This window comes from Saccopteryx leptura, chromosome 6 (assembly GCF_036850995.1).
Source record: "Saccopteryx leptura isolate mSacLep1 chromosome 6, mSacLep1_pri_phased_curated, whole genome shotgun sequence".
In the NCBI taxonomy this organism is placed as follows: domain Eukaryota; kingdom Metazoa; phylum Chordata; class Mammalia; order Chiroptera; family Emballonuridae; genus Saccopteryx; species Saccopteryx leptura.
Window position 1 is genome coordinate 26,509,205 of NC_089508.1, and position 18,255 is coordinate 26,527,459.

Consider the following 18,255-nt stretch of genomic DNA (forward strand, 5'->3'; position numbering starts at 1 on the left):
CTAAATTAAAATTATGAAGTAAGAGTTTTAAAGTATATTTAGTTTTATAAACACACACACATATATAATGTAGGACATACATATGGAAGATGCATGTTAAGCTATTAAACAGTAGTTACTTTGGAGTGAGAATGGGAGTGGGCAGAGGGGGAATTTTTCATGTTTTGTTCTTTAAAATATTTTATATTGTTTCACATTTTTTTGTTTGTTTGTTTTTGTTTGTTTCACATTTAAATAATATTTTAATGGGCCTGTGGTGGCACAGTGGATAAAGCGTTGACCTGGAATGCTGAGGTCACCGGTTCGAAACCCTGAGCTTGCCCAGTCAAGGCACATATAGAAGTTGATGCTTTCTGCTCCTCCCCTTTCTCTCTCTCTAAAAATAAATAAATAAAATCTTTAAAAAAAGAATTAAAAAAATATTTTAATGTATTCCCTTTATAATATAGAAAGTTTATATAATGAACTGTACTAGGTTTATCCACAGTTAAATACAGGGTGGGGCATAAGTAGGGTCACAGTTGTGAGTACATGAAACAGCTTATTCTTGTGTTATTATTTATTAATTATTGTATTTTTTATACCAACAGCTGTAAACTTACTTTTGCCCCACCCTGTACAATCTGTTGGTGATCTGCTTTAGTAAAATAATAATAGTTTGTAAATAATATTAACTCAGTCAGTAAATATGTGCAAGACTGTATGAGGCCCTAGGGATACAATAGTAGGAGAAAATACAGGGAGGAGAAACAAATATGATAATTACACAAATGTTAAATAACACCAGCTAGTGTGATGGAGGAAACGAGGCTGTGAGAACGTGTATTTGGAGAGTCGACTTAGTGCGGCCAGGAAAGGTGTCCTTGGTAAAGTGAGACGGGAAGTGTGAGTATGAGTTAACCAGGGGAAGGAGAGGGAGGAGTCTTCCGGTGGAGGGAATAGCCTGCGATTTCCTCTTCTTCCCTGAGGGGAAGCAGGGTACCTGTAGTGTAGTCCGAGTGGGAGCAAGAAGATGAGGCCGGGCCTCAAATGCCAATTACAGGTTTAGCTTTGTCCAGTACCACCTGGAAACAACTGAAAGCTTTCTGTTTTCTCTTTTTATTGGTTCTGATGTTATTTTTGTGATGGCGTGTGTTATATCACGTTTGCATTTTGATAATATTGCTCTGGTGGCAGGGTGGAGAATGGATTGGGTGTGGGTGCAGTCCCAGGAACTGGAGAGAGACTATCACAAGGAAATGACGGGATAAGCTGGGACCAGGGGAGACTAGAGAAGCGAATGCATTGGAAAGATATTTAGGAGATAAAAGTCAGCAGGTTTTGGTGAAAGATTGGATATGAGGAAGGTATGTCAAAGATGACTCCTACTTTTCTGACCCCCAAAACTGAGTGGATGTTGTTGCAGGAGATCATGGGGTTGGATGAGAAGCAGGCAGAGAGTGAAAATCATGAGTTCAGTCTGAAATCTGTTGGAAATGTTCAAGAAGATGTCAAGAGTATGGTTGGGTATCACAGGGTTGGGACTAGAAGAGCATTCTGACAAGTTGTCGGCGTAAAGCCGGTCTTTGAAATCGCGTGTGTAACTTGATTACCTAGAAAAGAGTGAAGGGTAAGGAGAAGAGATTCTGAGTCTAGAATCAGTCCAACACATAACAGCTCATCAGAAAAGGATGAGCCAGCAAAAGAGGCTGTGAAGGAACCTATCCTCTATTTCCTCTCTAGCTAGAGAAATAAAAGGAAAGTAGACGAAGGTTGTGTTGCAAAGAGGAGATTTAAATGCTGCCAAGAGGTTAAGTAAGATGAGGACCAAAATTTTCTGTTCAGTTTTGTGACAGTGGGAGTCAGGGACTTCACATGAGGTCTGTTTCAGAAAAGAGGTATAATTTCAAGGAGAGACTCAAAAATCTGACATGGAAGAGGGACTTAAAGAGGGGGCGGGGGAGAGAAGGCGTTTTTCTTTTCTGTAAGCACACTTACAATGCTTGGTACTGTAAGGCTGCGGAAGAGCCCCGAGGGGCCGAGAGCCCTGGCACAAGCAGAGGAGTTGGCTCCAGAAGAGCAGACCTGCAGGCAAGTGCTTTGGCAGTTTGAAAGCAGTTAATTCTCTCCGTATTTCAAATATTCCCATTTGTGCTGTTTATAGTGTAGACTTGTCTAATAAATGTCTTCATAGATCAAAGGGAAATTAACCAAAATCCTATCATAATTATCATAAATATATGGAATTACTAAAGGTCAAATTAAAGTATTGCTGTTTCTAGAAAAGTATTGCTGTTTCTATCCAAATCTCTAGTAATGACCCCTGACATGAGCGTAGCCATAAAACCTGTAGATGTTCAAAGAAACAAAAGGGCCCTATTTAAATTTCTCTTCAGATTCTATATGATCACTGTATTGGTCAGCTGCCACCAAAGAGTACTCTTATAAATACATTTTCCTAAATCAAAATGTGTTTTTACTGTTGCTCATCAGTACCAAAAGCAACTTATTCCTGTAGCTGACTTACTTATATTTTAATATCTAAATATATTTCTGTAATGGACAAATATATTATTGTTTTAAATTATAGTGAAATTATTATCATATATTTGCATTTCTATTGCATGTTTTCACCTACAGTAAAATGTAGTTGTTAAGTTATGATACCCTAAAGAATAAAGATTCATGGGTTTATTCTGTAAATAATTACTGAGTGCCTGTTATACACCCGATTGCTGTTATACATGCTAGGAATGTAACAGACAAAAATCTTGCCCCTGTGCCACTTGTATTCTCTTGTGTTGAAATATTTAAAATACAGCTTCAAGCACTAGTAAATTACCTTCCTGTATTCTGCTTCATTCAAGAAATGAAAAAGGTTGTGAACACTGTGTATACTATAAACCATTCCTTCAGAGTCAGGTACAGGATTGAATTTTTTAGGGTCACTGACTCTTGGTAATCCACATTTGCTCTAGTTTCAAATTTGAGATTACTCCCTCACAATTTATTATTTATTCCATTGGCTTGCCCAGTACAGGACGTCTAGTATTCATCACAACCAGCTGCAACTCCTCCTATCCTCAAAGGAGTTTAAAATTCAACATTTTGGGGCTTGTTTCTGTGGTTGCACATGCTGTCAGAAAAATTACTTCCTTCTTTTCTTTAAATCTTAGCTCCCATGGCCTGGATTTGAGAGTGTCATAGAAACAAGACAGGCATTATCTGTTTTGATCAAATTCAAGAGAAGAACTTTTATTTTAGTATAATCAATAGCAATAAACCTCAACCCTTTGGCCAAAAGTATTAAACTTACAAGCTAAAAAGATGTAGTAATGTGAGACTCAGTCCTCCTGTTACTGGGAAAAATATTAGTTTTGGCTTTTGGGGTCAGGACATTCTGCCTCCTCTCTTGCACTTGAGCGTCAAAAGTCTTGCTACTGAAAGTCTAAGTAGCATCGTCACCTGGGAGTTTATGGGAATTGCAGAAGCCTGTGTCCCACCCGTAACCTGCTGAATCAGAGCCTGCATTTTAGTAAGATCCCTCGGGGATTTGAACACCCATCAAACTTTGAGAAGATCAAGGCAAACTGTGACGGGTGGGCCAGGTCCAGCCATCACCTGCTTTTGTACAGCTGGTAGATAAGAATGGTTTTTACATTTTGAAATGTTTGGGGAAAAGCAGCAGAAGAATATTTTTGACACATTACAATTACGCATATAAAATTTTATGGGAACAGAGCTGCAGTATTTGCGTATTGTCTATGGCTGCTTTGGTTCAAAATGAGTAGTTGTGACAGAAACCATGTGTCCCAGAAGCCTGAAACATTTATTCTCCAGCCCTTCATGGAAAAAAATTTTCCGAGCCTCTGATCTAAAGTGTAGCAGAATTACATTCTTCATGGGTTCCAGCGTAGCTTGCAAACCAAACCCAGCCAATTAGAATAACGTATTGTTTAATGATCCATCATTGTATCAAATTTGAATTAATAAAGCAAAATTAGTATTTAAAGATTAAAATGTAGGGCTTTAACCTTGTTTCATAAATGAAATATTAATGAACTAAAGAGTTTTTCATTGTTGTAGTTCTCCCCATGATTTTATATTTTTAGGAAATAAAGGATAGTTGTTCCTACTCAGTATGTTTCTCTTATGCTCACCTCCTTGACTGTTTGAATTAACGTTTTTCTCCCTCACTACACCACGATTGTTTTCATCTTGGTCTGGTCATTTGAAGCTCCAGTAATCCTTGGTGATCTTCTAGGTGGAAATTTGCTCGTCTTGGTGGATCAGCATGCTGCCCATGAGCGTGTCCGTTTGGAGCAGCTTATTATAGGTAAGGATCTGTTTGGACTAGAAAAGATTTGAGACTCTCAGCAGAATTAGTATACCTGAAAGAGTTTTTCTAACTGTGACTGTTGAGGAAAATGAATTGTATGTTTTAAAAAAATTAAGTTGAGCCTGACCTGTGGTGGCACAGTGGATAAAGTGTCGACCTGGAATGCTAAGGTCACCAGTTTGAAACCCTGGGCTTGCCCGGTCAAGGCATATACGAGAAGCAACTACTACGAGTTGATGCTTCCTGCTCCTTCCCCTACCCCTCTTCTGCCTTTCTCTCTCTCTTTTTTCCATTGGAAAAAAACCCATTTTTTAAAATTAAGATTCAGTACTCTGGTTTGGCTTCTTTTATCACTGGAAGAATGTCATCATTCACTTTCCTAATTCAAACATGTGGCTCTTACATAGTCGGAGATACATTTGCTGTGTATCTAGCATCGCCTCTCGGGACTGGCTGTCTAAGGGTTAGGCTGCTGCGTTATGACGTCAGCACAAACATGTGCTGCTCCACATGCCCGTGATATCTCAGTGTTCCTTCTTCACGGTTCATCAAGCAGAGACCACCAACAGCTCAGAAGGCCCAATACATTGTTTTTATTTTAAAGTGTGTGTTGACTAGGTAGTATAATCAAATAGGTTCTTAAAGGTATAAAGGGGAAAATAATAAAGTCTTCTTTGTAACCGTGTCCCTCATCCCACCTACTTTCTCTCCCCAGAGGCAGCCAGTATCTAATTTGTTATGTTTTCTTCCAAAGTCAGTATGTGCCTTTTCATCTTCACTGCCCTTTTCTCACCATGAAGCAGTGTCCCCCAAGAGGTAAAATACCAGGAAAATCTTTACTCCTATGGTCAAGTAATGAAGGATCTAATGTCAGAGAGTTAGGTGAGGACCTCGGGAGATATCTCAGTGATGTTAGTTCCATGTTCATTTTTCCTTGTAAAATGAAGACCTACCTAATTGTTGGAAAAGATATAGTAAGAGACAGTGTTGGAAAAACTTATTTGCTATAGCCCCTGGACCATTTGAGAATAGTTCTACTGGCCTAAGTCTCTTCAGAGACGGGGAACCCCTTCTGAAGGATGGGGAAGCCTTCTTGAGCCACAGGATAATATAGTAAACCCATTTTATTTCCTTGGTCATTCACATTATTCACCTCTGTTACTAAAGTCACATTTATCGACTATCTACAGGAACATTGCAGTGTTCATTTGCATGTAAGACTTAAGTCTTAATATTTCTTATTTTTGAAAATACTGCTAAAATGAATAAACAGACTGGATATTTGCTAGTTTTACTTTAATAATGGAAATTCAAAGCCTAAAACTGTACATTGCACACACTGCTAAGCGCTGTAGTAATTACATGGCTGTCTTACCGTGCTTCATTTATGTCTGAATCTAGAAGACTTCCTACTCTTACCCCATTCATCTTTCTCCCAATAGATTCCTATGAGAAACAACAGCCACAAGGTTCTGGTCGGAAGAGATTACTGTCTTCCACTGTAAGTCCTCCACTAGAGATAACAGTAACAGAGGAACAAAGGAGACTCCTACGGTTAGTACCACCATGAGCACATGATGTTGATAGTGTAAATATTCACAGTTCTGTGAAGTAGAAACATAACTGTTGTTCCTTTTTTTTTTGTATGAGACACCTGAGACTAAGAGAGGTTATGTGACTTGTTCACGGTCGTAACAACGATTAAGGGGTGGAGTGGGCACTCAGATACAGGTTTTCTGACTCCACATGCTGTTCTTTCCACTATATCACAGCTGCTGAGTATAGGATAGAGTTTCCCTGATAATTTTTTCCAGCAGTTGGCTTAGAATATTCTTACCATTCCTTGGAACGGGCAGTGTTTATGCTGTGCTGTTTCTGAAAGCAAAGTCACTGCAGTAATTGCTTCCATTCTGCTTTGCCCTGGTGCATTCTAGATCCCTAGTTTTCATTATCATAATCACAATGGGAAAGAAGTAAAGCACTGGGCCACAAGGAAGGGGCAAAGCCTATCGTGAATCACAGCATGGGTCTTTTTCCCACTTTTGGGCAACACAGCTTATTGGAAATGAAAGAGAGCATTATCTCTGAATTTACTTCAGGTTTTGGAATATGCCTTCTCCCTGGGGTATGATTTATATTAGAGGCAGATCCATTTATTTACATCCCATTAATCAGGACTTCTCAGTTCCTGGGGCTGTTAATTACCTCCCTGCTTTCATGCTGATTCCAAACACTCTCAGCCCCTTTATTTGTGCCAGACTTTTGTAAGTGCCAGCACGAGAAGTTAGCAATTGCTCAGTGAAAAATTAAAACTTAGGAACAAGACTTAGAAATAAATTCCCTCAATGGAAAAGAAAAAAAAAAGATTACTATAATTCAAAAAGGAAATTTAGTAATAAAATACTAAACACTCATAAATGTAAGAAAAACATTTGAGTATAACTTATAAAGCTTATGACAGCCTTTTTTTTTTTTTTTTTTTACAGAGACAGAGAGTCAGAGAGAGGGATAGATAGGGACAGACAGGAACAGAGAGAGATGAGAAGCATCAATCATTAGTTTTTCATTGCGACACCTTAGTTGTTCATTGATTGCTTTCTCATATGTGCCTTGACCGTGGGGCTACAGCAGATCGAATAAACCCTTGCTGGAGCCAGCGACCTTGCTCAAACCAGATGAGCCCGTGCTCAAGCTGGCGACCTCGGGGTCTCGAACCTGGGTCCTCTGCATCCCAGTCCGATGCTCTATCCACTGCGCCACCACCTTGTCAGGCACTTATGACAGCTTTTGAGAAACGTCCAAGTTTTTGGAACCAGTAGTGAAATGTGAAGGAAGTAATACTTTTACTTTCATTTGAGGTTGTAATATTACATTTGAGGCTCTCTCTTTAGGTGTTACCACGAAAACCTGGAAGATCTGGGCCTTGGAGTTACGTTTCCAGACACTGGTGATTCTCTGGTACTTGTAGGAAAAGTACCACTCTGTTTTGCAGAAAGAGAAGCCAATGAACTTCGAAGAGGAAGATCTACCGTGACCAAAAGTATCGTGGAGGTAAGACACAGTTGCAGAAATTGAAATTGCTGAGTGTTAGTAACCTCCTATTTTGTTTAGAAACTCTCTCTATTCACCTTTTATTCAGTAAGCATTTATGAACTAACTGCTGTGTGCCGGGTGCAAGAGTCAAAGATGAATTAGCAAGGTGAGGAAGAAGGACCTTTAAGTGATTAAAATACAGTGAAACTTGGGCAGTTTGAAGTATGTTTAGAAGGGCTATGGAAATGCAAATTGATTACTCTGCCCAGGACAGTCGAAGTCAAGGAAACTGTCACAGAAAAGCTGGGGGGGGTTTTCCTTTTTTTTTTTTTTTTTTACAGAGACAGAGTGTCAGAGTGAGGGATAGACAGGGACAGACAGACAGGAACGGAGAGATGAGAAGCATCAATCATCAGTTTTTCATTGTGCATTGCGACACCTTAGTTGTTCATTGATTGCTTTCTCATATGTGCCTTGACCGTGGGCCTTCAGCAGACCGAGTAACCCCTAGCTTGAGCCAGCGACCTTGGGTCCAAGCTGGTGAATTTTTGCTCAAGCCAGATGAGCCCGCGCTCAAGCTGGCGACCTCAGGGTCTCAAACTTGGGTCTTCCGCATCCCAGTCCCAGTCTGACGCTCTATCCACTGCGCCACCGCCTGGTCAGGCTTCCTTTCCTTTTTAGAAAATGTCCTGTAAAACATCAGGAGCCTGCCAGATACAGAGGGGAGGAGAAGGGCATTCTAGACAGAGCAACAGAGATCAGACTTGCCTCAGATCCTGTGTTTAGGGAACTACCGATACATGTGATTCAAACTGAGCTGCATATAGGGACCAGGTGAGGCGAGATAGGTCGTCAGGACCAAATCATAAAGGGATTTAACATATTCTGCTAAGTAGTTTGCATTTCGTCCTGTAGGTAGCCAGTTAGAAAGAGTGAGAAACATTTTCGCATGGCATTTTAAATGTGACCACATGTACAGATGTTTGGGAAAGGTCGGAAAGCTGCTGCTAGGACGCGGCATTGTGGGTGTTGAAGAGGCCCGTTACTTTTTAATTTGTTCTTTTTTTTTTAACAACAAACATAATTTATCTTGTCTTTGTTGCCTTTTATCCCTGTTTCCTATTAGTGTTTTCTTTATTTCTCTTTTTCTTTCCTACTGGCTTAGAAATTTGAATTTGTATATGTAACATAATTTAAAAGTAATTTGTTTCTCTGTTTTCTTGCTAAACTACACAAAAATCAGCCATCACTCCCTCCCATCATCCCTGTGCTGCCTGTTTTAATCTACTTGTTTTTAATCCCCCTGGGAGTCATTCATTTTATAGTCAATATTTAGGTTAACCAAAATTGTTTAACAGCGTTTTTTTCACTGTTGCATCTTGCATCCTTTGTGTTCAGTTACTTTCTTTCCTTTTTTTTGTTTTTGTGACAGAGACAGAGAGGGACAGATAGGGACAGACAGACAGGAAGGGGGAGAGATGAGAAGCATCAATTCTTTGTTGCAGCTCCTTAGTCTCCTTACTTGTTCATTGATTGCTTTCTCATAAGTGCTTTGATGGGGGGCGGGGGCTACAGTAGAGTGAGTGACCCCTTGTTCAAGCCAGCGACTGTGGGGTCATGTCTATGATCCCACACTCAAGCCAGTGAACCTGTGCTCAAGCTGGTGAGCCCGTGCTCAAGCCGGATGAGCCCACGCTCAAGCTGGCGACCTTGAGTTTTAAGCATGGGTCCTCTGTGTCCCAGTTTGACACTCTATCCACTGCACCACCACCTGGTCAGGCCAGTTTCTTTTCAATGGGGTAAATCTCTTAGAAGTCCTTTCTTTTTAATTAAAAAATTTTAATTTATTGTGTGGACATGGTTACAAGCATCATACTCAATATAACACCCTCTATACACTGCATCGTGCTTAAAAGTTCTTCTTTTAAGAGTCCATTAGCCTGACTGGGTGGTGGTGCAGTAGATTGAGCATCAAACTGGGATGCGGAGGACCCAGGTTCAAAACTCCAAGGCACCAGCTTCAGCCAGGCTCATCTGGTTTGAGCAAGGCTCACCAGCTTGAAGCCCAAGGTCGCTGGCTTGAGTAAGGGGTCACTCAGTCTGCTATAGCCTCCCGGTCAAGGCACATATGAGAAAGCAATCAATGAACAACTAAGGTGCCGCAACGAAGAACTGATGCTTCTCATCTCTCTCCCTTCCTGTCTGTCTGTCCCTCTCTCTGTCTCTGTCATACACACATACACACACATACACAAAGGAGTCCATTAATGATAAACTGTCTTTGAAAATATTTTGCCTTTACACTTGCATGTCTAGCTAAAAATAGAATCTCATATTGTTGGTTATTCCTCAGTATTTTGAAAATATTCCTTTTCTTTCTATTTTTCCTTTTTTTTTTTTTGGCGGGCAGGGAGAGGTTGTTATGTACTGGTTCAAATAGAAGACTAGACAAAGTCAATAGCAGTGGTAATGTAGAGGAGAAACATATTTGAAACTGTTTGGAAGACAGAATCAAGAAGCCTTGGCAATCAATGGAATATAAAAGGGATAAAGAACAGATAAGTAATGATTTGAGGGTTCTTACTCGGGTGACTGGAAGGAGGGTGGTGCCACTGACCGAAGAAGGAAGTCGGAGAGGAGGAGTACACCTGTCTGGGAGTTCGAGTCTCAGCCTCAGTTCAGGGACACTGAATGTGCCTCCAAGAGGGGACGTCCAGTACATAGGTAGATGTAAAGATCTGGCACTTAGGCAAGAAGGCTGGACTACCTGTCTCTATTTGGGAGTTAGCAGTGTATATATTTTGATATATCAGAAGCTGGCAAGGGTCTAAAGGAAGTGGGGTTGTCCATGGAAAGCGTGAAGACAAAAAGAGACAAGAACGAAGGGCAGCTCGTGGAACACCGGCATTCCAGGTATGCATGTTTTAGCAAAGGTCTGGAAGGCCGCTGCTGAACAAGAAACTGGAAAGGGTCTTTGAATTTATTTGGTCAGCGAGGGAGGAGGAGATGGGAAAGTTATATTGCCAAAGCCAAGGGAAGTTCTAAGCAACATGGGAACGGTCAATAATCACAAGTTGGATTTGGCTATTACAAGGACATTGATTACCCTGTGGGATCATTTCCTGGGAGTCAGGTGGGGCTGAAGACAGATTGCTATGGGTCAGGGAATGAGTGAAGGGAGCAGAAGTGGAGCTGAGTATATGAGTCTTTTGGGAACTTTGGCTGCATACAGAGGAAGAGTTTTTGGGCTACCTTGATTTTACTCTTTCCAAACTGCACTTTGATCAGACAGCCTTTGCTTTGTTTTCAGCACCGTCCTTTCTCCCAACATAGCTTATTTTTCCAAGGCCTCTCCTCCAAGTTGTCGTAAATCCAAGAGATAGGATCTTTTAGAATCTTTTGTTGTAATTCAACCCCTAAGTATTTAACCAGAAAATTATAATAAAATATTTTCCCAAAGTAACTTCAAAGACTATTCGTTAAGAGTTTACTTCAAGTTGAAACAAAGCTTATGGTGTCAGAAAATCTTGATTATGTTAAGTCAGGCTGATCGGGAGGGATTCTGTTGATTTTGGAAGAAGCTGAAATCATTTTGATGTCTTGAAGAAAAGGTAGCTACTTGGATCCTAGCAGTTGAAAGATAGCTAATACATCTTTCTATAAAGTTCTATCCTGTGGCCTAATGAATGAGCCATTTTCATATTATTTAATTTAACCTCCTGATCGGTGGTGGCTCAATGGATAGTGTCAACCTGGGACTCTGAGGTTCCGGGTTCGAAATCCCGAGGTCGCCACTTGAGTATGGGCTCATCCAGCTTGAGTGCAGGCTCACCAGCTTGAGCAGGGGCTCACTGAAATGATCCCATGGTCACTGGCTTGAGCCCAAGGCCGCTGGCTTGGCTGGAGCCCCCCAGTCAAGTATAAGAAGCAATCAATGAACAACTAAAGTGTTGCAACTGCGAGTTGATGTTTCTCATCTCTCCCTGTCTCTTTCTCTCTCTCTCTCTCCCTAGCTAAAATATATATGTGTATATATTATTTAACTTATCTAGAATTAATTGAACCATTGAAATATGAAATGAACAGAGAATAGGTCTGTTCCCCCCCCCCCAGGCTTATACACTATTGTTTTACTAGTCCCAGGTATACAAGCACAAGGAGAATAGCAAAGAAGTTAGGTTCGGTCTGTGTCCACACTAAGCTTTATTAGTGAGTCAGGTATTTTTTATATATATTTATTATTATTATTATTATTATTATTATTATTTAAATAATACTTCCATTTATTGAGTGCTTTCTACATGCCTGTAGAGTGGGTCAGGTATTATGAGACATCTTTCTGTTTAGGTTTGTTTGGGAAAATAGGTGCTTTAAAAAATACGTAGTTATCTGCCAGCAATCTCTCGGTGCACTGCTCATTCATAGGCGTGGTGGACAAGAGTGTGCATGAGGGAGGGAGAGAAGTGTCTGAGCCTGGTTTGAAAAGAAAATCTCCCATGTTGTAATCTCAGGAAGCTAATTTACACAGAGCCATTTCTAGGAAAAGAAATCCATCTCAAAATAGTTACTTCCAGAGTTTAAACAGATTGGTAGCATGAAATAGTGTCTGCTCTAAATTTCTTTAAATATCCTCTTGTAGATATTAACATCAGCAGGGATATAACTGTTTAAAAAAGGCTGTCCTTGGGACAGAGAGATACTAGTGAGGAGAAACTTCTCAACAAAATGCGTCCGAAAATAAGCTTTTTGACCTGATGGGAACCATTAAAAACAAAACAAAAAAACCTGCCTTTGGGAACTAAGTGACTACTTATGTTTATGATATTTAAGCAAGTGTTATACTGAGTGCACGGTTGTGTTGATGACTCTTGTATATTTATTCTGTTTCTGTGTAACATTACACTTGTTCTGGTTGAGATTATGAATACAAACAGCCTCTTAGAGAGGTGCCTCCCTGATATTTAGAATCAGTTGAATCATCAAGGCTACTCTCACCAGTTACATAACCTTCTGAGTTGATGAGCTACTTCTGGGAAAGTTTCAGCAGTTAAATATATTCTCTATTCAGTAAGAGTTCTATTCAGTTGTCTTGGTATTTCATATTTAAAGTGCCTTAAAACAAATTATTTGTCCCTAAGTGCCATATTGCTGGGACTCTCCCGAAGGGGTAATATTCTAAAGAAGAAAACAGATATTTTGTCAACTATCAAAGGGCAAGTATAACATAACAGTAGATTAATGCCTGTTTTCCTTTTTGCTTTGTAGGAATTTATTCGAGAACAAGTGGAGGTAAACTTTTCTCTTATTGGGGGTTTCACACAGATGTACCACACACAGAAGACATCATTGCCCTGTTTCTTTTCCCCATTAATAAAGAATGTGTTTATGCATTAGCTACTCCAGACCACAAGAGGCATCCAGGGGACGTTGCCACTGACTGTCCAGAAGGTGCTGGCATCTCAAGCCTGCCACGGTGAGACGCAGCACCACAGCTGGGCGCACCCCTGCATGCTAAGGGGTGCAGCAAGTATGAAAGCGGCAGAAGGCACGGTCACTGCTCGCCTCTGGGAGGGAACAGTTTAGATCAAGAAACTGAGTACACTCAAAATGAACACTAAAAAATTCCTTTTACAAAGCAAAGTACCAACACATATACAGGGTGGGGCAAAAGTAGGTCAACAGTTGTGCATATGCAAAACAATTTATTCTTTATTTCTTGTATTACTATTTATAAATGTATGATTTTCCATATGGACAACCTTTGCCCCACCCTGTATTTGACTATGATACAGACTCACTTACGTGAGTGGAGGAGTGTCTCTAGAGGAGGTACATTTTGAATGAGCCCAGGGACATGGAGCCACAGGATGAAAGGGAGAGTTCACTGCAGGGGAAGGAAACAGCCTGTGCAGAGACCCAGGGGCGCAAATTAGCAAATTAATTACATGAAGTGCAGCAGAGAGTATTAATACATTTGGCTGGTAAGAAAGAATAGACACCTAGAGGGTCACAACAGAACCTTTAGGTTTTATACAGAAGGCATTGGGATCATTGAGGGTTCTCGAGTAGAGTAATATCATGAAATATAGAGAGTGGGATCAGAGGAACTTACCTTCGGGATCCGGACAGCTACAGAATCCCCTGCAACTGTCACTGGACCACAAAGGGGTCTCCGGTCTGCTGACACCTCCCTCTGTTGATCTCTCTCCATCAACCTTCTCTCTTCACTTCCTGCCTTTTCCAGCTTAGTAACCAGTCACTCATGAATTTGTCTCCCGCAAATATCCTAACTGCCTTCACCCCTTTATCCTATCTTTACTCCTCGTATGTTCGGACTCCATTACCAGATTTCATCATCTGCCTTCAGAATGGGTCTTAATTCTATGATGTGACCTGCTTCCATTGCTACTCCCTACTTCTTGCCACCTGAGCCCTCTCACTTAGACCCCGCGTCCTTCCTGGCTCTGCTTCGAGCTGCTTCCGTCAGCACCCTGAGGAACCTTTTTGAAACATTCCTCTAAGCATGTCATTCTTCTGACTAAAATGGGTCAACACTGTTCATCGCTGTTAGGATGAAAATGTTACTCTTCTCCGTGGCCGGCCAGGGCTTGGTGATCCGGCCCTGCCTCTCCGGTTTCCTCTCCCTCCGCCTTCCCTTTACGCCCAGCCCGCTTCCTCAGCCTTGTTCTTAGGTTTCTGCTCCTTCTGCATTTGCCCTTTTCCTCCGTCTGAAATGCCTTTCCAGTTCCTTCTTGTCTTTTGTAACCTTCGGTCTCAGATTAAATATCATTTTGCCAGGAAACCCTTCCCTGACCTTCTAAACTGGGTTTGGTTTTTCTGTTTCATATTCTTTCATACCCTATATTTTATAGTACATATACTTTTATAATTTAAATATATAATATAAAATATTTAATCATATAAATTTTTGTGTAATTAATTTGATGTTTGTCTACCTGTTAGACCCATCGGATCGTAAACTTCATGAGAGCAAAGACCCTTGTTTCATTCACTGCCTGGCGTACCCCCTAATTCAAAGTATATACTTATAAATATTTGTTGACTCAGTCAGTCAATGTATGCATAAAGTCAGGTTCTGACAATATGAGAGTTTAGATTAGGAAGAGTATTATGGAAATAGAAAAAAGCAAATAAAATGGATATTGTAGGAAATGATCAGAGATCTTGGTGATAGATTGGCTGCAGACAGAAGATGACCTTGATTTCATAAACCTGTAAAAAGTAGTCAAAAATATTACACTTGTCTCTTTGAGAAAAACTCTGAAAGCAAAGTCGTAACAAGTGAAAAATGTCCCCAACTGGGATCAGAATGACCAGGGCCCCCCAAGGAAAAGCTGAGAGAGAGGTCAGTGCTAGAGCCGTAGCTTCATCCATGGCTGGAAGTGCCAATTTCAGGCCGCATTAAAGTCGCATGAAAGACGCCGTGGAAATACGTCGCTTTCCCAGATACTTGGCTCTGACCCCGGGTAGCATCAGTTTCCCACCATAGACACCATAACCTGCTTGTTTCTGTCTTTCGTTTAGGGGCCATTAAGTTTAATGATGGCCTGAGCCTGGAGGAGAGCTATCGCCTCATTGAAGCCCTGTCCTGGTGCCAGCTGCCGTTCCAGTGTGCTCACGGAAGGCCTTCCATGCTGCCGTTAGCCGACATCGACCACTTGGGGCAGGAGAAACGGGTACCGTAATGACTAACAGAAGAGGAAGCAACGTTTATCTGCTTTTTCTTTGCCAGATCCTTTTATCCATATGTAACCTGTCTTAATCCTTTCCAAAACAGGAGATTTTTTTAAAATTACGCATTGGAAGTTTTATGGAAAGTCTCGCCATTTCATCTTCTATCTCAAATTCAAATGGAGCTTAGGCTAAATGGACAGATTATACACATGGTGCCTTTGTATATTTTAAGCTTAACACATGTACAAACTGACGTATTCTGAACATCTGTTGCCTACTGGGTCTAGGTTTGATCAGATACCAGAGATGCTCTGGGGTTACTGAAAGCTGGTGGGAACAGACTCACTGCTGGCAAATGTAACCTAAACCGCCAGTTGCTCGATGGTCCTTGCTGGAAAAGGTGACCTTGCTGGAAACGGTAGCCATGTCCAAGGACCTCTAGAGTTATGATTTGGGGATCTTCAGGCAGGGGTACCAAGCTTAGGAGATCTCCGCATTAGGCTTTGGCCCAGATTGCTCAGCAGCCCAGGAACAATGATGTTGACAATACAATAAGGCACAGAGTGATTTAATTTAAAGAGCATTTCACCCTGGTAGGATAGCTCAGTTGGTTAGAGCCTCATCCCAATATGCCAAGGTTGTGGGTTTGATCCCCAGTCAGGGCACATACAAGAGTCAACCAATGAATGCATAAATAAGTGGAACAACAAATCAGTATTTCTCTCTCTCTCTCTCTCTCTCTCTCTATCTCTCTCTCTCTCTCTCTCTCTCTCCCCCCTTTTCTCTTTCTAAAATCAGTCAATAAAAACAAGTTAATTCCCTGTCCTTGTTACAATGTTAAATGAAACAGAACACAGGAACATAGTAAGAATGCCCGTGCTGCTTTCCAAATTCTTTCCTTTGGCTTCCTTTCCTGCCAAAGGCTCTGAAGTCTTTCCTTGAATGGAGTTTTCAGGCATGGTGTTTTCTCACTCATCCAGTAGATTTTACATCATTAAAAACTTTTTGCTTCACATGACAATAATGAAAAAACATTGTGTCCCTGTTCCTGAAGAGAGGGGAATCTAGACTTCAACTTTTCAGTCACACTTATTGCTAGAAAATCTACAATCTTCTCTGAATACAGAATTAGAAATCTAAACAGATCTGAATAGCCAGAATGAGGAAATATCATACTTAGATGCTACTTGCCTTTTCATTCTGGTAATTGGAGTTACTCTCTTTCTTCCCCTAGATTAAACCCAATCTTGCAAAACTTCGCAAAATGGCCCAAGCCTGGCGTCTCTTTGGAAAAGCAGAAGGATGTGACACAAGGCAGAGCCTGCAGGCATCCACACCTCCCTGTGAGCCACCCTGAGGATTATTGATCAGTAAGGAATCAAAGGGATGCTGACTCTGTGCCTCTGAGCGGACAGCATAGAGAGCAGGGACCACCAGTGTCAACTGGGCCAGCCTGGTGCACGAGCACCGTGTCAGTCTTCCCAAGTGGATGGTCCCTCTAGTTGAGCAGCCAGACGGAATTCAAACCTGAGGACACTTCATTCATTTGCATTCACGAACACTGGAGGTTGCTCAAAATTATCTATTTTTTGTAACTTATTTAGGGATAAAATTTAATGATTAATTATCTGACTGTCTGATTGGTTGGTTTGTGGTTTTCTTGGAGTGGGATGTAGGACTTTTTTTTTTTTTGGCTTTCCAATTTCTTCCAGCCTCATAATTTGCATTGAAGTTAATTTACCTGATGCTGAACTCCTAGGAATCAGGTCCACCGTCCTGGATGCCCAAGGCCCCTCTACGAGTCCCCGCCCTCCCGTCTGCGTCTTCCATCCCAAGCGCAGACTATAGGGTTTTTCTACACTCAGTAAAAATGCTCTCTGCAGTCTCCCATCAAGCCTGTACTTAGGTTATTATAGAGATAAACACTATCAATAAAGACAAACAAGGATAGGATAGAAAAAATTAAAACCCTTTTCTTTGTTTTTTCATTTAAAAAACCCAGACTGATGTTGGTATCCCAGACCAGTAAAATGATGAAAGTACTATGAACTTGTTTTTAAAATATGAGTTTTTGTACTTTATAAAGTTTCTCTTTATGTGAAAGCAATTTTCTTATCAAAGTGCAGCAATTATTCCTTCAGCCTAACCAGATGTGTTCTCTACATTTTCTTCAGGAGACAAGGGTTCTTTGGTCCCTTTCAAATTATGTCTTGGTTTTATTACTGTATGCATATCTATAATTTTATTTCAGGTATTTCTGAAAATGTTATGCCACTTTTAATTTGTATTTCCCCCATCTATTTAGATGACTTGATTTCTGGTTAATAAGACTGAACAGACTAAAGTCTTACAGAAGGAAAGAAAGCTAAAACCAGCTGGTAATATTTATTGCAACTGGGATGTTATACAATGAAAAAGATGTTGCAATGAGAATTTCCACTTTTGTGTTTCCGGACTAGCCTGCTCAAACTGGCCTTTGTATCAATGGAATTACTTTCCTCGTGTTTCAATACAGGAAAGAAATTTGTGCTCATGGAAGAAGAGTTTGCCAGCAGCCCTGCAGTGAATCTTACAGGAGCAGTGAAGTATTGCATTCATTAGTGTGTGCCTCAGAGAACGTTCAGGGAAAGCCTTCACTGGTTTTCAAGGGGCTCCTTGTAGAATTACGTAATTGGAACCCTGAAGAATAGGCACCACTGTCTAGAAAGGCTCTTTATTCTCCTAAATACGCATAAACGGTTTCATAGACGGGAGAGATGACCTTAGAGAGGAGGGTGTTTTCAGAGGATTTGCAAAACTATCAGGGACTCTGCCCCCAGGCCCAGTGAGGTGCCTTGGCCTTGACCTCTGTCTCCACTCCCCAGAGCTACATGGAGGCCAGCTGTCCTGGGAGTTTTCAAAATCATTTTAGGTCAGACCAATTTGTGGGATTAAAAAAAAAAGTATTGCGGAGGACCCGGGTTCGATTCCCGGCCAGGGCACATAGGAGAAGCGCCCATTTGCTTCTCCACCCCTCCGCCGCGCTTTCCTCTCTGTCTCTCTCTTCCCCTCCCGCAGCCAAGGCTCCATTGGAGCAAAGATGGCCCGGGCGCTGGGGATGGCTCTGTGGCCTCTGCCTCAGGCGCTAGAGTGGCTCTGGTCGCAATATGGCGACGCCCAGGATGGGCAGAGCATCGCCCCCTGGTGGGCAGAGCGTCGCCCCATGGTGG

At 41.2% G+C, this 18,255-nt stretch overlaps 1 protein-coding gene across 4 annotated transcripts in view; it reads left to right on the top strand.

Annotated features, from left to right (window-relative positions):
• The window catches only part of LOC136377415 (acylphosphatase-1), a 46,989-nt gene extending 29,876 nt beyond the window's left edge, over positions 1-17,113 (top strand). For all 4 annotated transcript variants that reach the window (XM_066344181.1, XM_066344173.1, XM_066344172.1 and 1 more), the window contains 7 exons: positions 4,244-4,315; positions 5,761-5,872; positions 7,210-7,369; positions 12,617-12,640; positions 12,746-12,824; positions 14,897-15,048; positions 16,281-17,113. In XM_066344181.1, coding sequence (XP_066200278.1) covers positions 4,244-4,315; positions 5,761-5,872; positions 7,210-7,369; positions 12,617-12,640; positions 12,746-12,824; positions 14,897-15,048; positions 16,281-16,403 — 722 coding nt within the window. In that variant the 3' untranslated portion in view covers positions 16,404-17,113. The remainder of the gene's footprint in view (positions 1-4,243; positions 4,316-5,760; positions 5,873-7,209; positions 7,370-12,616; positions 12,641-12,745; positions 12,825-14,896; positions 15,049-16,280) is intronic.
• Positions 17,114-18,255: the final 1,142 nt, after the last annotated feature.